General features: G+C 45.5%; 1 protein-coding gene across 2 annotated transcripts in view; it reads right to left on the bottom strand.

Annotated features, from left to right (window-relative positions):
• MRAS (muscle RAS oncogene homolog) overlaps positions 1-18,719 on the bottom strand; it is a 41,375-nt gene that overhangs the window by 11,617 nt on the left and 11,039 nt on the right. Inside the window, exon 3 of one of the 2 annotated variants that reach the window (XM_065637524.1) lies at positions 6,777-6,990. In XM_065637524.1, coding sequence (XP_065493596.1) covers positions 6,777-6,969 — 193 coding nt within the window. In that variant the 5' untranslated portion in view covers positions 6,970-6,990. The remainder of the gene's footprint in view (positions 1-6,776; positions 6,991-18,719) is intronic. The other variant, XM_065637523.1, reaches the window with a different exon arrangement.

Raw genomic sequence — 18,719 nt, 5'->3', positions numbered from 1 at the left:
AACTTTAAATGTGCTCTTCAGAAAGACAACCCTCCCATCCTAACACTTCTGTGCTACATGAATTGTAAATGGTCAGAGAAGAGAGTGGAATCTGGATCCCTCGTAGGCAGGACAGGACCACGTACTGGAAAGCATCAGCACTGAAAAAGGGCCAGATGCAAGCAGCTGTGCTCCTGCTGTAATCTTGTGCCATAAAGGCTTCAAGACGAGTCTTATCTACAGAAATGGTAAAGTAGCAAGGAGAAACCTTGGAAAGGGGAAACTGGAAGGGTGATTTGACTGGCTTCCTAAAGGGGTGAGGAGATTTATGATGTTAGCCAGCATTCATCTTCTTTTAAAATCCCCGTTTCTGTAGACAGGATGCCAGAAGACATAGAAATAATCACGAGCAGAGAATAACTGAGAGATCTCTCCTCCCCTGGTACACTTGAACACCCGCAGTTGCCTCTTACTGGCAATTGCCTCACTGGCAGCACATTAAAACCAATGTGGAAACAAGGCCGGACCAAAGCACAGCGGGTTTCCCCTACCTCATTCTTCCAAGAACTGAAATCAAATTCATAGGCTGCAGAGCGCATGGTCAGGGACTTGGAACAGCAAACTTGGTGAAGTTCCCACAAACTCAACTGAAGAAGCAGCAAGAAGGAGCATTAACAAAAGCATTTGGCGAAGAGAGAGAGAAGCCAAGGAATATGTCTAATGTAGGAACAGACTTCCAAAGAGGGCAAAGCCATTTTAGAGAGCTACCACACAATCAGCTGGAGGCTAAACTAAGAGCAATTAGGCTGTGAGAACTCAGCAGGGAGGTGTCTTGCTTCACAGGTAAGAGGTTGCTCAGCAAAGAGATGCCCTTTTCCACTTTCCAGTGGATATGACCCCAACCGTTGTGATGAACTCCTTGCTAACTGAATCCCGCCCCACCCTTAGAGCTTTACACACTATTTTCCTGTGAATCCTGATGGGTTAGACAAAAGTGCAGCTGCTTAGAGAGCACTTCTGAGCAGACACAGGAGCCCAGGAATACACAGGAAATTGTGGCCCAAAATAGAAGCACTTGGTGCTTCCAGGTATTTTATGTGGCGATGTCTCTACAACTGCCAGCACTCTGAGTGCCCATCCAGAGACACAGCCATGTAAATCTAAGCCAAAGGCAGAGACACACTACGAAATCTAAGTCACGGCAGTGTTTTTTCTAGAGCCTAGGCTGGGTTCAGTTCAGATTCAAACACAGTCTTCCCAGCCTTTGGGGAGCTCAGATCTGGTTGTGCAGGTGCATTTCTGTTTTCATACCTAGGCAAAATTCCCTCCTATGGCTTTATCTTTACACTGCTGGGCAGCTATGTGTGTAGGTCAATTCAAGAGAGTTTCTCCACCGTCCATGGCACCTAAGGGGCCAAAGATGATCAGACGGGCAGGATAAACCCATTTTCTACCCTTCAGCCCTTGGATTTCACTGCCCAAATCAGACACCGGTGGCCTGTACCAAGCAGCAACTGCATGTTTCTGCAGCCAGCCCTGAACAGAGCTCAACACAGCTCTTGCCTTCCAGCATCCAGAAGAGTGGCTGCACATCACGAAGCTTGGGGACAGGACACAGTTGTTTGTGCCTACCTCAATCTTGTGCTTGGAAAAGTCAGCACAATGTGTATGACCTGATTTTTGCAAGCAGTCTCCAGTGAAATCCCTTTGACTACATCCATCCATCACACGTGCAAGCCTTTAAGGGGCTGGATGGGTCAGCAGGCAGATAGGAACTTGGGTTCACAGCATCAAGTAGGGGAGCAGCGCAAAGCAGCCTGACCCTAAGCATTTTCTCCTTCTTTGACAACTTCTTAATGTGAAATACAGGAAAAATCCCTGGAGCAAAGAGCAGAACTGGAAATGTAGCACTGTCAGGGGAGCACTGCTATCACAGGTTACAGCACCAGACTCCTCTTGGTGCTTCTCTCTCTGAGACTTGCTTTTTTCTCGGCACCGCAGCTCTCCTTCAACAGTTGGGGCCAGAAACCCCATCTCCAGCTGCCTTGCTGATTGCTAAGCTCAAGGGAAAACATGAATTGTCAAGTCAAACCAAAGAATCTCAGGCTGAGAAAAGCAATCCCCACTGTCTTCATCTTCCTTCCATCGGCAGCATGGTGGGCGAGGGCAGCCCCCATCAGCCATGGGCTCAGCTGAAGAACTGGTATTCTGGGTGCTGAGCAGATGGGGTGCAGAGGCCACAGCTTATGCTCTGTATTCCCACACCCCAAGTCACCCTGAAGAGGTATAAGGTGCCCATACTGTGAACAAGGCAAGGTAGATGCATCGCTTGGTCACTCTGATGCTTCTGCTCCTTCCCAGATACAGCCACACTGCCCCGGCACGAGAGTTTTCCCCAGACAAAAACACACGACAGGGAAACACTGGGGCTTTTATGAGCCCTTCTCTGTGCCCTAACTAAATACACAGATGTTATAACATGGAAAATCCGAGTACTCGAATTCTTGCCCTTTCTTTAAGGAAAAAGAAAAGAGGGGCCTTCAGAAGAAAGGCTTCCACATCAATAAACAGAATAAAGATGAGGCCTTAAAGAGGCTCTTTCTCTAGCAAAGAGCAAGTATTCAAAGCCTTGTGTTTTCCACGTTGCAACATCAAAATTTTCCTGGCAGGAAAAAAATCCCCACAACCCAAGAAAAAAAATCCTCTTTCAAGGCTACAATATCCCAGCAATTAAGGGAGGGAAAATACTGCACACACAAATAAAAGAATGAAAGTACAAACTTAATTTGAATTTTAATTCCTTCAATGACACTACCTGAATTTTAAATAAAAAAAAAAGAAAGTAAGCCGCAAACCAACCCTTCTGCCTGCAAGTCTGAAGTGACCTTTGATCTCCCTCTGGCCTCCTGGCTGAATTGTTCCCAAGCTTCCTGAGGATAAAAGCGGAAAGGCAGACAGCCTGTCCTGGGATGACTAGCAGCAAAAACCCTCAGGAAAAAGGGATGTATGGGAGACATGGGTGGAAAGGGCAGAGAAGGAGCCTGGGGGAAGGAACGGGACTTGGGTGTTATTCCATGGGGGTGCACACCGGGGCTGTGCAGGTCTAGCCCAATGCAAGGGCACCCAGGGATTGAGAAAAGGACTTGGGAAGAAGAGAAATAACATGACAGACTGAAGCTCAGGAGCAGGAAGACAGCTTCTAGGCTGTGGAGAGTTTCACCTAAATCATACCAGGGGAAGGAAAGGAAAGAGGAGGGAGACCACAGCCTCCTATCACACAACACACACGCACAGTTCTTTGCTTTGCTGGTACCAACTGCCACAGTCCTACCGACAGCTAAGAAATTAGTACAATTCATCGACACGCCCAAGCCACATGGTTGTGGCCATCCCTTCCTCTCCTCTTCCTCTCCAGCTTTTAATCTCTGTGTGGCTTATGAGCCATAAGGAATTTTAAACCACTGGGAACTTTCTGACATATTAAGGTATTCCACCTTCGGCTTCATGCCCAGATTAATACTTCCAGTCTGGCATTTTGCAGCCACACCAAAATAAATCCTCTGCTATTATAATTGCTCAGTTAGCCTGCACAAAGAAAGGAGTGTACAAAATTAAAGATAGCAACTCAATTGGAGCAACAGTTAATCAAAGCAGATTAACCCTGGCCCCCATTTAATTCTGGCCTGATGTGTCTACACAGCACCTGTTTGTGAATGCATTTAATCAAACACATCACCATGGTGATTTCAGCACAAACAGCAGGGAAGATATGAAGATAATGAAGATAACCTATGCAGGGAAAATTGGAGGCTGATCTTAAAGCCTCATTGGGGTGGTAGCAAGTGAAAAAATTCACTAGCCACAAGTTGCCTGTGCATCCCTTATTCAGGTTAAGTGCCCTGTTCCACTCTACAACACTTATCCAAACACTGCATCGATGGTCTTATAAAGCTGGTGTAAAGCCAACAATGAAGTATTTTTGTGTAGTGTTGGACTTGAACACACCAAGCACAGGTTCCACAATCTTCTGAGAGGCAAGCAAGTATCATAGACTGTTCTTTGGTGAGGAAATAGACATAGAGACATGCCCGAGCCAGAGAGCAAATATGTAAAAGAAGAGTTCGAACACAGGTTGGCTCTGAGGTGTAAAAGCCGAAATAAAAGCCTATTCCATTTAAGTCTATTTTCAGTGAGATTTTTCAGCAAAGGAAAAAATGCAAGTCAAACATTTCATCATGCTGCCAGTTAGTGCTACTGAATAAATGTGGGTGGAGGTCTTCATGGAGGGAAGCCAAATCCTTTATGCAAGCTGGCTAGCACAAGAGGTTTTTTTACAACATAATGCTGGTGCAGATACCAAATGCTAGAGATGCTTTGTACAAAACTGCTCAGGCAACAGCCAGGAACAGGGTGGGCGGTGGTGTCGTGTTTTTTTTTTTTTAATTAAGTTGTTGGATGCCAATGTATTTTTTTTTTTTAACAACTATTTCTGCAAACTTAGAAACTTATGGAACCCTTCACACTATTATCTTCACTTGGTAGTCTCATCTTCTCTAACTAGCCCCTATTTTGGGGGTGGGCAGCTTCCTCTTCCCACCAAGTACTACATGAAACATTAGCTTTTAAAGGATTTAATGATAAACGACAACTGAAAACCCTAGAATTTATCATGAGGTATCTTTACCCTTCCTATCATGCTTGTCCCTAATTTTATACCATAAGTGATTCATGCAACCACATGTAATCGTAACAAGAGCAGCTGTCCAAGTATATGGTGACCTCTGCGAATGGCCTAGGTCCAAAGCCTATGAAAGAAACCTGTGGCAGAAGACACACGTGGGAGTCAGTCTTTATGCCGTCTTTCTACCAGGCAGATGGTAAAGGCTCACATGCTTTTCCAAGCAAGAATATTGCCTTTCTTCCAAAATTCTCATTGTTCAAAATCTCAAATGGTAGGAAAGAGAAGAAGCAGCTACAGTTTCAGTTCTGTGGCTGCAAGGCATCTGTGGGCACACGAACTCTGAAAGTCAGGGATTCCCAACATGCCATTCAAGGCCACAGCTGAATTCAGTTCAGCCTGAGTGCAGCCACTAAACTTCATCTGAGCAAAAGAAAAGGCTTTTTCATTAAAACAAAGGGTTAAGTTTCTGCTTGTTGGAAAATAATCTCTTTTCCTGCTCCCACCCAGGTCAGGGTTGTTTCTTGTTTTTTTGGCTGAACAAAAATTCCAAATATTCAGTGAAAGATATCTTCTCTACTTCCAAATAATTTACAAAAAACAGGTTGTTTCAGCCAAAGCCAATGTGTATAGCAGCTGGTACTGTTATATCAGAACATAGAACATATAAGTGAAGGTAAAGGTTGAGGGCTGGCTTCTGGATTAAAAAGAAAGTACGGATTTCATTTACAGCAGGATTCGATTTTTCTTTTATACAACACTGGAACTTAAAAATTAAAGGTGCACAGGTACATTATGTTCTGGTTAATTGAGAGCAGGTATCTCTGAGGCAGATGACAACAAGAGACATATTGGGGCATTGATTTTTACAAATATACCCTCATATCACTGATCAACTACCAATGCATTTAAATGAACAAATGTTGGCAAAATTAAGTTGCTTAAATACTGAAGCCAGGCTGTTCTTTAAGGACCTCAGGGCCATTTGTACTCACTAAATTGTATCTGATAAATCTTTAAGAGTGCATCTAAGATCTCAAGTTTCCAGACCAAGCTTATGGTCTTCACAGCAAAACCCCACCACTCTCCACATTCCAGCACTCATGCCAATCACCCAGTTTTCTGTCCCCACACACCACTGACACATACGCAGAAACACCAAAGATCTTGAGTGCCTTCATGACATGAGGATGGAGGTAGGAACATGCCTCAAGTGACATTAAATGTAGTTCAGTTGTGTTAGTGGCCACATACATTCACTTGGGTAATTAAGGCACAAAATATTTGCTTGCTTTTACATACTACCTAATTATTGTATAAAGCCAAAGAAAACTTATAACATTTAACAGCAAGATTCCCTCTATGGCTGTGGTCAGTCTGTTTCTTGCAGCACAAACTAATAAGTTGCAGCTTTAGGTAATACAGGGCTTTTTCCTCACCTGCAGAATCAAGGTTTTTTGGTTTTATATTTTTGAGGCTTGCCTGGTTTGGGTTTTGTTTGGTTGGTTGGGTTTTTTTTGTTTGTGTGTTTGTTTTGGGTTTTTTTTTTAAAGTGATTTTTCTTCAAATAACTAAAAGATCTTGGTTACAACAGCTCTCCAGGTTGGTACCCTGCCCATATTTAAATGAAACAGGTAACTAGATATGAAAACATCATGCCCGACTGATGAGAGTTAAGAAGCGTTACAATTCTTCACTGTCACTGGATGACAGTTTTGATTAAATGTTCTTTCTGGTTACAACCCTCATTCAGTTACTCACTCACTGTTATTTCCCAGGGGATGAGCCTAATCACAATGAAGTATCATTAGCAATAGCCTCCTCACAGTGTTGTAATTCACCCTTCACAGAAGTCTACCCCGATTGTCTATGGTGATCTATAGGTTTTTACACTCCTGCAAGAAACATTTCAGTGCAGAACTGGAATCCATGCAACTGGAAGCAGAAGCTTTGCTGGAGCTCAGCTGCAGCTCATGGGCCAGTTTGCACTTAAATTCCTGGCAGCCCACAGCAGAGTCAGAGGGACACAAGGGCACAACATGCCGTGGGAGGCATTGAGGTCTATTTGCACTTATGCTCAGCTAGAAGAGAAAGGGGACCACAAAAGTAGCTGGCTTACCATCGAGAATTGCCCATTGCCCATCTATTTCTGTGTGCTTCAGGTAGGAGTCTTCAATAGTTGGGTCATAGTCCGGCACAAAAATCTTCTGGAAAAACTGAATGGTGAGAGCACTCTTCCCCACGCCACCATCTCCAACCACCACTAGCTTGTACGTGGGGAGGTTTTCGCTGGGAACGGCACTTGTAGCCATGCTTCCAGTGTGCTAAACCTGCTGGAGAAAGAGATTGTCTCTGATCACATGTTAGCAATGAAAAGAGGACAACATGGACAAGGCAGCTTTTACCTGCTGCCTAAGAAGTAAGGATGAAGGCAGTACTGACATCCAAAGTCCTTTTGAACAGGAGCAACAGCACCTACCCTCCCCAGCAGCTCTACTACAACCCAGACCTGTCACTTACATGTGCAGACAACCCCACCGCTGTGGCTTGTTTACTCCTGCCTCTTCTACGAGGATCACTGACGGCCACCAAATGCGTCTGCATTCACACCAAATGTGAGAATACTTTTCCTACAGGGGCTGGGGCTGTGCCAAAAATCACCCTGGGTCAGCGCAGCTCTCAAGTTCCAGATAATTACCAATTGCCAGTGACCGAATTGAGAAGCTAGAGCCTTACTACTCTTCACTGCTTAACCTGGGGTGCAGCAAACATTAAATGGCGTGTTATGTGCAGGGGCCAGATCTGCTGGCAGAACCAGTGGTGATGGATGAAAGTGGAGTTAAAGCTCCAGTCCTGGCTCTGCTGGCAGACTAAAATGCACTTAGCTGCTTTCTTCTCCCTCGTTTGCAAATTTGAGAAATAAAACCAAGAAGGCAGCAGGCCAGCAATGACAGGTGGGTTTTGTTTTGCCTTTTTTTTTTTTTCTTTTTAGAAAAAACCCCAACCCTGCCATGGCAGGAAGGCTGGTTTCTGTGGCTGTGATGCAGCCTGGAGAGCCCAGAGAGCAGCTTCCCCTGCAGTGCAGTCACATCGCTGCCCTCATCTTGGGTGAGCTGTGGAGGAACTGACTCTTCAGAGAAAGAGGAAAAAAGATTCACTGATTGCAACTGGGCAAGGGCACACGTGTGTCGAGAAAGGAGGAGAGAGCCAATGCTGAACGGCCCATTTCAACACTGAACAGCAGTGACTGCTTATTTCAGAAGAAGCCAGGCGAGCAGTTTGGTACATATGCTGCAGAAGGCGGTGCCCTCCACCTGCCTGCCGCACACGAGCTACCACGATGCTCACTCCAATCACATGGGCAATGAGTGGCCACCTCTCAAATTTGAAGGGCCATTGCATTTTTGGGAAGGTTTTCAGACAGTAAATAATTAAAATTTTAAAAAATCCATGCTAATGATGAGGCTTAAGAGAGGGCAGTTGATTTCCTTGGCATCAATTTTCTTGACACAAGCCATGCAGTGCGGGAACAGCTGTGGTGACACTTTCTGCAGGCACCTGCTCCCATCCATTTTGGTTTTGCTTGGGCCCTTGGGGCTGCAGGCGCTGGCTGGGGTCAGAGCTGAGGAGGGACCAGCACTGTCCTGGACCACCTGCTCTGGGGAAGCCTCCATAAACTGTCAGCATCCTGATTTGTATCCCCACTTCCGCACATGAGATTTTGGAGGCCTTCCCAATAGATGTAGGGATTTTTCTTAATTAAGAAGACAACTTTTAACTCTCTTGTTCTCGGACACCATGAGCAAGGCTGCGTGCTGCAGCTGGCCATGGTGGTGCTTAGGAGCTGAGATCACACAGCTGCTGTGTGCATAGTGCAAGTTGAGCCACCAAGTAATATTTTATTTCAGCCTGTAGTATAGAATATTTTTTTCCTCAGAAATTCTTTCATTTTAATATTTTCCAAACAAAACACTCTGACTCTTCATTTCCAAAGAGGCCCAAAAGCCAACTCAGACCATTTTTCAAACACACAAAAGCATAACACTCTGATGGTTTGATTTCATTTTGAAGAAGAGATACCAGACTTCCAAGTTCATTTTCTAGTTTCTCTAGTCCCTTTCTCCTAAATTATTGCACTATAAAGGCACTTTCTTGGGGGTCCCATGTTCCTTACTGCATACTGGAGACCTCATCCTTTGAGAAAGGGCTTTTCACAGTCATTTCACAGCTCTGCTAAACACCTTTTCACCACACTACACACCCACCTTCCCATGCATGCAGGCAAGTGCATGAAAGGAGACAAATGAAAACCCATTGTGAACATTCACATTTGAGTTTAAGCTTTACTTACGGGGAAAAAAAAAAATCTTCAGGCCAAAGCGGCCTGTGGAATTTGAGCCATAACCTAAAACATAACCCCCCAAAACATCCAGTGTTAGCAGGTCACCTGAGGCATGCAGTAAGCACACCATTCAAACCATAGCAATGCCCAAAGACAATATCAAGATGATGAAACTTGAGTGATTCACTGTGTGCTTTTTCTGTCCACAAGGTATTATAGGTAATGAGAACAAGGCTTCCTGGCTACTTCTTGCCTCTGATCACCGTATCATAACTCAACTAGTGCCAGCAGGACACAACTCTGGGAGTTACATTCCTACTCACAGTCACTGCTCAACGCCAAAAGAGAAAAACCTTCAATTTTCTAAATGAGAGAATGTCCTCTCCTCCATCCTCCCCAGCACCACGTTGTGCATGATAAAATACAGCTTGCATTTGAAGAACTTCTGTAAACACAGGAATAACTTCCCACATGCATCATCTACATGTTGTGTGGCTTAAATGCCTTGACCTCTAATTAAGGTCACACACTGGCCATTTCTCCATGAATCGAATTTGTTGGAACTGTCTTAGTTTCTGTAAAAAAAAAAACCCCACAAAACAACCTGTAAGAGGAAGAAAGAGGGTGATCACAGAGGTGAGATCACTGAGGCTTCTAATAACTGCAAAGGCCTCTTGTCCAAGTTGAGACAAGCCAAAATTTTCAGAGCAAGAAGAAACATGATCAAATCTACTTGTTTCTAAACTATCTTTGGAGAAATTCTTGAGAACAGCAAGAATTTCCACTGCAAGCAACAGCTGCTGGACGGGGAGAAGGAGACCAAGCACCAGCTGAGCTCTCAACCAGTCTTATTGCAGGTCCTCATCATAATCCCAAGCAAAAGTTTCTTACTCCCACGTCAGAGAGCAAGCAACTTTCTCATATTTACAAGATCACAAATCAACAAGCGGCATGCTTGGCTGCATAGAAACCTATGAATTTCAAGTAAATTTCTCATTTTTGCTTGGAAGACCAAGTTTTCTTTCAGCATAATCCTGCTCAGGCCACACAATGGCTAAAACTTTGTCCCCTCAAACACATTTGATGACAAGTTTTTGCTTTGCTTGTGGCCAAGATTTCACCCCATCTTTCTTTACACAGCAGAGCTGCTCTGGCCGGGCAGTATGAAAGGCCAATTGTCAGTGACATGGTGGGGGACAGGCCATGGATGTGAAAACTGTACTCTGTTTGTGCACGATTTTTGACCTCATCACAAAACCACAAGCTACTGCTCAGCAGACAAGCGTTACATTTTCATTGACATTTAGTACCAACCCCACTAACTCACTTCTAAGAAGCCTCAAGCTTATCTTGCATGAAATGCTCCTCAAAGTACTAGGATAATATTTAGCCCATTGTACAAACTGTGACTCTGCCCAACACGCTTATGGGTTGAATCAGGGCATTTGCTTCCCATCATTTCCAGAAGTTGGGTCATACTGTACGTCTGTGCTACCAGACTGAGTATGATGTAGCCTGGGTAAAACCAGCAAGAACTGGAAAAAAACAAACAAACCAAATGAGTCGGGCACTGTTGGCCGGTTTGTTGAGTACAAGACCCCATATTTTAGGTGATGCTAGCATGAACAGACAAAAACTTCTATTGAATGTTAAAAGGGAGAAAGTTTAGACGTTTCTGCAGGGCTGTTTCTACTCCACCAGCAGCTGCCGGAGCGGCACCGTCCCAGGACACGCTGCCTGGCCGGGCAAATGCCTGCTCGGTACTGTCCTCAGCACACTGCCAAAGGTCCTCTGCAGTGACAACTGCCACCAAACTGCCCTAGTTCCTCAAGTATTTGCTACACAGAGGCCTTGTGCACTCTGAACCTGCTCCCAACATGCAAGTACATGATGCAAACTCTCCAAAAGCCAAGTACATTAATCCCTCTACACCTCCACCTGCCCTGATAAGCAAAACAAGAAGACAGCTCATGCCTTGATGAGATTATCATCTAAACCAGCCAATAAATCAAACCTTAAAAACAACATATGTCACCTCATGGAAAACACTAAACTCTCCCAAAGGCATGCAGCGCGTCTGCACTGGCTGGGTACATCACTATGGGCAAGTGCACAAGACTTGGGCTGATTTTCATGTGTTTTTGGCAAGAGTACTGGCACAGTCCTCCTCAGATGGGAGCAAGAATAAGCGTGTTTGCTGGAGATCCAACTGAGAAAAATGAAGCACAGACGTTTTTATCTATTGTCTGAATACAAAGCAGTATGTGGTAACATGCTAATAAGCTCTGATGATAACCATCTTACAATTTATATATTGTTTATTTTGAAGGAGCCAAGAGAAGGATCCATACCCTATGCTGACGAATGCCATCAGGGTTCTGGTTAAGTCACAGGAAGGAGGCTGATTTACACCCCCGTCTTCATCCACACCAGTAAGAGCTGTATCCGGACAGCATAAGCCAGTAATGCTGAGAGAGTCAGAAATGTGTCTACTTCTGGGTAGATGGCAAGGAAAAAAGAGAAATGCTGACCCAAGAGTATCACTGAGGCTGAGCTGCCCCTGGAAAAACAATTTCTTAGCGAGGCAGAATAAACTACCCAAAACCATATTTACCTGTCTGGACATGGCGATGGAGTGGAAGAGCTGAGCCATTCCCTTGGAGCAGTCAAGTCATATAAAAACACCAAAGACAGGGAAATTCAGCTTAGTTTGTGTGACTGGACCACCAAGCCCCAATGTGTCACCACAACATATAGGCAGTGTACCTATCTCCACCCTCGTTGCAAAACTTGCCCTGAACACAAGTGGGACAGATCTCAGCTTGTGTAAATCATTATAATTTCTGTTCACCTGAGAAGAGGTGTGGTCACATACCATAATAATAAAATCGACCCCAGCTATTTGATATTCAATGTGCAAGTGCTCCTATCCCTGGTTCCAGCTCTGCTCTCCTGGATGCACAGTTCCCAGGGCAAAACCATTACAGCGGGTAAACAAGCTCAGAATCAAGCCCTGGATTTGCAAGGGAAGTTGGTGCAATTAAAAGAAACTGGCTCTGACAGAAAAGTCTAGCATGACAGTGATTTACAGTCTCCATGGCAACACATGACACAAATTGCTTAATTCTGTTATGAAGCCTCAAGAAAAAGCTGCAGCAGGGTCTGCGTGGGAGCCACCAGCTAGCTCCGTCCTCTTCTGCTGCTGCTCTCCAAAACTGACAACTTCGGGGAGCCTGCAGCTGCTATAGCAATAGGCTGAGATTTAGCATATACATAGGTATACGAAGGTATGCTGACCAATTCCATCAGCCCATGGCCAAGGGAATTTGTCTATCATCAGCTTGCTTTGGTCCATAGATAGCTCTTCCTGTAAGTCCTGCCAGAGCTCTGTGTACCTGAAGACACCAACCTCACCTAAGGGTGAAGAAGACTATCAGCCACTGAGGCTGCCAACTACTCCTACGATTGCAATTAATAACTTTTCCTCTAGCCACAGCTCACTCAATTACACCCTTTTACCCGGCCACTTTGCAAGCATTAGCAGCTCCATGCAATGCCTCCAGGGCTGAAACTCTGCAAGATCTGAACACTTCCTTCTGTCTTCCTCTTGCAGACTGCTGGCTGCAGCCACACAACCACCACGACACACCCAGAGACGCTCACCAGGTACCAAAATAGTTCAGCCTTATGTGTTCCAGGCAATTCCTTAGACTGGGACCTACTGAGAACCCTTGAAAAACGGGACATGCCCTTTTAGAAGGCAGTGTCCTCCCTTGAGTCATGCTGAACAGGACCGAATGAACTTCAGGAATTTCTCCCTCAAACAGGCAAAACCATGTCCCAGACCTTTGAAAGCCAAAGGACTCGTAAGTGTATGAACAACCACAGCCAACTGTTTATTTAATAAAGTTGATTAACTTTTAGCAGGTTTTCTCCAGTCTGTCAGATTTCCTGTCTGGTCAATGCCTGAAAAACGATACAATGAGCAAAAGCTGGGCCACGTGGAATTCTTCAGTGGGAAGATAGCATAGAAGACGTCTGTCATGTGAGAAGCCAAAGTGAAATTTCAACTCTGAGGTTTTCTAATAAGGAGGATCCTGCCAGGTGAGAACGCTCACAATTCCCATCAGCTTCCAGAAGATCTGATGGAACCCAGCACCTGGCAAGACCTGCCCAGGAGATTACAGGTGTTTCCTTCTGAAGCAGTGATCAAGGCACTATCAGATTGTTACTAAAGAAGAGGAAAAAAAAAAGTCATAAATCAATTGTTGTTTAAAAATAAAATCCTCAGCTCAGCAATAAAGAGTTGCAACTGGCTAGATTTTGAATTTGGGGGATGTAGCTGCAGGTCCTGGATGTGGCCTCATGAATTCTCCTCCAGTGCAGAAAGATGCTTGTACCCCTCAGGCTGCACTCCCTCCTGGCTTCCTGTGCCAGCCATACCTTTTCTCCTTTTCAACCCAAGATCTTATCGCCTCCCCCACCACACAGATGCTGCTCAGATTTACTGTAAGAGAAAGAAAACGCACCAGGGGAGTAATGAAACACTTGAGATTTACACAAAAGGCAGCTAAAGGCAGTAGCTGCTTGATGAATACTTGGTAGTTATTTCTGGAAACATGGAATTATAGCCTGAACAAATAATAATAATAAAAAACCCCACGTCACTGGAAATTGTTTGGATGGTAGGCAGCCCCTTGTCTCCCTCCGCTGCGAATCCTTAAGCGATAAGGAGGAGACCTTGCTGTAGCACTGAGCAGCAGCTTCCCCATGGCCAGGCTGGGCTTGGGGGCTCATTCATATTTACTTGGAAGCATGTGCTTGTCATGTGTCCTGATCTGTGTGTAAATGTAGCACAGCATGAGTCAATCATATTGACAAACATCATCCAAAACAAACTCTGCTTCCCTCCCCCAACTCCTCTTCCACCTCCCACAACTCCATTAATCTTCAGCCTGTTCCTCTTGCTGATGTAGTGCCCTTTGCAAAATACGTAAGAAGATTCCTGTCACTCTGACAAGCCAACACTCAGATGCAAAAGCCAGATTATTATTTTTTTTAAATTAAAAACAACACTACGTCAGATTTGGGTCATCTGTAGAGTTACAGCACTGCTGCTACCAGTTTTGTAGGAGAATCCAGATATGCAACCAGAAAGCAGCTACGTGAGATCCATACCTATATCTCTCAGGTCTCGATTAAAACTGTATGGTTTCCCATTTAGGGATGTCTACTGGGGGTTGATCCAAGCCATTTGCCAAGGTGTTAAATGAGAGCATCTCTGCACATTAGACTGGAGGCTGAGGAAGAAGATGGCTCAACTACTTTTCTTTCCATCACTTCTTGGTGTGTTTAAATCCACCATCCCTTTCCTTACTCATTTATTTTCAAAGCTCTCAGGAGACATTGCGGCATGACAGATTCCTGTACTACTCTTGAAAATTCTTTGCTAGTGAGGCCAGGAATGCCTCTCCTATGTTATCATGGAACTGATGAAGCTGACCTAAACATACTCCAGCAAAAAATCAGATAGCCAAGATGTTCCCCTGCCCTGCCCAGCCAGAGATAACACAAGAACAAATTTACAGTGGAGGAAACAGCTTTGAATTCCAATAGCTGCCCTTCCTGCTCGTACAATCCCTGGAAATGGGCAGCTTCCCTCTTCCACATCCCAGCCTGCTGACACGCCAATGAAAAGACCCCAAATCCACTGCCCTGGGTGGTTTTGCTGCTCTTACACTGCTCAGCAAGCTTTCCAAAGCAATAGCCCAGAGCTGTGGTGGGACTGTTTGCAGCCAGATGCTCTGCTGCCCGCATGTGCTCTTACTGCTGGCAACGCAGCCAGATGTGCATGGCACAGCCAGGTGTTCATGGCACATCCAGATGTTCATGGCACAGCCCTCCTGGACTTCGCTAGCATCACCCTGGGCAGGCAGAGAGGTCCAGGTGCCAAATTCATGCATCACAGTGTGGAGCTGTGGGGTGGGTCCTGAGCAGCACCAAGAACTGCCCAGCATGGACTACCCTCACGGCTCCACCCTGCCTTCCCCAGCAGGGCTCCACATCCCCCTGCCAAAACAAGGGATGCTCAATAGTACCCTGACCACGCTGTGCACCTACCCACCACCCAGCTCCTTGATGGCTCATTGCACTACGGTCTTATGCACATCGTGCCATACACCGGGCAAGCATGGCTGAGCCAACTCACGGACTTCATGGCACCTATGGATGCTTTGGAGATGGTTTATGGATAGAAAGGCTGCAGGGCCATCTCATTCCAGTCACCATCCTGCAAATCAATCAATGCATTTGGCTCCAAATTTGTCTTCCAGTCAGGCTCAATTCGGTATTTAATGCTTTTTACATCTCCAGTGTTGCTGCTGGATGTCTTTCGGGATGTAAATGGCTTTTTAAAGACTCCCTTCCCTCCTGGCAAACACATTTTGCATCTCCAGGTAGCTGTAAAGAGCTGAAGGCTGTGAAAGTCCCTGGTAACAGCATTTCCATGCAGAGATGGGTGAATCCCATCAAGTCTCAGGCTGATGCTCCCTCTCTTAGGGCAGATGGAAGAAGGTGAGAAGAGTGGGGATCTCCAGGCTATTTCCAAAACCTATGCTTTACTGCAAATCTTCTCCAAAACTTGCCTCATGACTATGTCCTCCCTAGGCAAAAAGACTATTGTTGTCCATATCCTATGGGAAAACAGACACATTGCTCATTCCCTCTCTGCACCACTACTCCTTGGAATTACCTGTGAGCTATGGAGCAGCACAGATGTTTCTACAACACTTCTACATCCCAGGTCACTAGGCAGGTTTGTAGGACTCTGCCAATTTTCCCAGGCTGATGGGTTGAGGACAGTCCTCCTGGTTCCCCACAGTTCATGTAATACTCATCTACAGGCAAAGAACAGTGCAGAGAGTTCTAGTCTGTGATACTGGAGCTTTAGTAGAGCTTCGCTAGCGTGGACTTCAGAAGATGAAGGAACAGCCATCTTCCAGGCTTACACAAATACCCATCTCCCAGGTTTATTCAGACAGGCACCTGGCCGATTTTAGGTAGACTCTACATCCCAGAATGATGTGGGAGGCTATTTTCCAGGCATTTCCCAGGTCCGTGTCATTACTCTGCAACTTGGAAGACTCCAAGATCTCATCACTGGCCCAGAACCCCTAACAGTCATTTTTTCCAGGCTTGTTGAGTGTCTGCCAAGAGCACGTGCCTCTTATGTACGTACAACATGCTGGGGAGGTGACTTCGTACTTGGCAAATCCAATGGGCTTGTCTGAAAGAGGAGTGTGGGGAGAGCTCGGGGCCAGGTACAGGGGTGAGGAGAAGGATGGAGCCTGCATGGCCCCTGCTCCGCCCCAGTCACGGCAGCCCACATCTGCATGAGGCCACAGCATCCCCATGATCCCATCTGAGGACAGGGTACACGTACACCTCCAGTATCCCAGCCATGTGCCAGGGCAATCCCGACACCTCTTCTCAGCCCTTCTCTTTGGCAAGCTGTGCGGCTGTCTGCTCCCTCCCTGCTGTCCTCCTCCTACTCCCTGCCAGCCTGGGCAAGCCCTCCCGGTGGCAAACACACACCCTGACACTCAGACCAGCGGGAGACTGGCCAAACCACCCTTCAGGAACAGAGTTTATCCACGCATGACTCAAGTCCTTCTTCCATGGAGTGCATTCACCCTGCCAGCACTGGAGAGAAGCATCCCATGAGGACACTCCTTTGGAAAAGATTCACCGGGGTCCCAGCCGGTGCTGCTCAGTACTTGTGCTTTGCTTTTGGATGCTCAAGTTTCTTCTCAGGTGTCATGAGTGGGTGATTCCATGTATCAGAGAGCAGCAGCTGAAAATCAACACATCTTTGAAAACACCTTATGTGTCAGTTGACCCAACTTCAGATGCCTGTGGCCACCCCTCACCCCCCAGTTTCAGCACAGACCTGCATCAGGATATTCTAAGCCTTTTCCTTTTATGCTCAGTCTACACCCTATGCCTCAACTTTTAAGTCATTCAACTTGCAGCAGTGTGGGAGGGTATATATGTACATTCATTAACACTTCCATTATGCCCTGTGGTTTGGCAGGTGGTGCTGCATTATGGATTTAAACAGTGCCAGCAAATGAGTCTACAGCACTTCACTGCATTAGCATGCTATGGCAAATCACACCTCAAAAGCGTTTTGCACTCTCGTGAAGCACCTCCGATAAACAAGGCAACAGCAGGGCTCCAACCACCACTACCTTTGGGCATCACATCAGAAACTCACAACTTCAGGAAAAGATAAACCCCCTCAAAAATCAATTACCATTTGGAAAAAAAAAAAAAAAAAAAGCAACAGTCTCTCCCCAGTTAAAGGAAAAAGGAGAGGCATACCCTCTGCTGCCATTGCCACAAAGCATCTTTCACACACAGCAAACAATAACATCTATGCTTTTGCCCTGTAAACTGGTTCTAGCATTCACATGGAAGAAACACACCACACATGGTTATAATAACTTCAGAAGCTCAGCCTTGAAGGTACTCAGCCTCCCAGTGACCCACACCAAACATGATGCCTTCTGTTTAATCATTGGGCTGGCACTAACAGATTTCTAGAAACCGTGCAGTCACATTCCCTGAGGCGATGCTGTTCCAGAGGGATGAGGAGATGTGCTGGGCTACACCCAACCCACCCAGGAGCTCCATTCCTGCAATGATGTGGACAACAAACGCACCATGTGGTATTGGCAGAAGGGAGGATAAGGACCTTTGATGGGTCCTTATGTTTATCTAGAGGATAAAACACTGGTTAAACACAAATATTACTGCATTTCTCAACATTTATTGAGGCTGGACACACTTCTCCTTAAGTGTGAGTGGTTCTACATGCAGTTGTACCTGCATTAGTACCGAGCGCTGGCTCCCACAGGGGTGCTGGACCTCTGCTTCACCTGGGCAATGGGAAGGGTTGTTTTACAGGTAAGAACACAAATGAACTGAACAAAGCAAAGTAACTGGACAAAGTTTCTGAGTCTAGACTCCAGAGGTTAAGTCAAGAGATACTTTCAAAGAAGAAAATATGGTCCTTGATTAGTTCTTCCAGAGCATCGTTTTGGTTCAATTCTGATGTCCTGTGTGAACAGGTTTCCTTGCTTGGATTCTTCTGAGTTTCAATCCCCTACAGACCTTGGCTGAGTAAGTTCATAGAGATGTTTATGCTCTACCACCAGAGCCCAGGAAGATCTGCTTTTTTCTTCCATTCGCCACATGGCTGTGAAGTACAGCTATCCTACTGCGAAGTCACAACAGAGTCAAGACATCAAGGTCTTTTCTCAAAAATAGTGGGATGTAGCATTGTGTTGCTCTGACCTCATGGTAGATCTCATATGCCATTCCTATGCCTGTATAGTGCCATTATTTTTAAACACCAAGAAAAGAGATGCTAGCCTTAGTCTTGGCAACTTAGGTACATCTCTCATATTTTAAATATCAGACTCACAGAAAGAGAAGAAATTTAGATTTGGCCGTTCTTTGAACTGCTGAGTTTTCCTTAAGGGACATTCACTCCACATAGGGGTCTTTTTCATATGCTTCAGTATATTCAAAGACACTGCAAAAATAAAATTTGAACTGGAAGACAACCATAGATATCCTCATGTTTTATCTTAACCTTGAAAGCTGTAACACAACATAGGATGGTTTATCCTGATGATGTCTTGACACGTTTCTGCG

The sequence above is a fragment of the Caloenas nicobarica genome, chromosome 6 (assembly GCF_036013445.1).
Source record: "Caloenas nicobarica isolate bCalNic1 chromosome 6, bCalNic1.hap1, whole genome shotgun sequence".
Taxonomy (NCBI): Eukaryota; Metazoa; Chordata; class Aves; order Columbiformes; family Columbidae; genus Caloenas; species Caloenas nicobarica.
The sequence above is the reverse complement of the archived record's forward strand: the minus strand, read 5'-3'. Positions and strand labels throughout refer to the sequence as shown.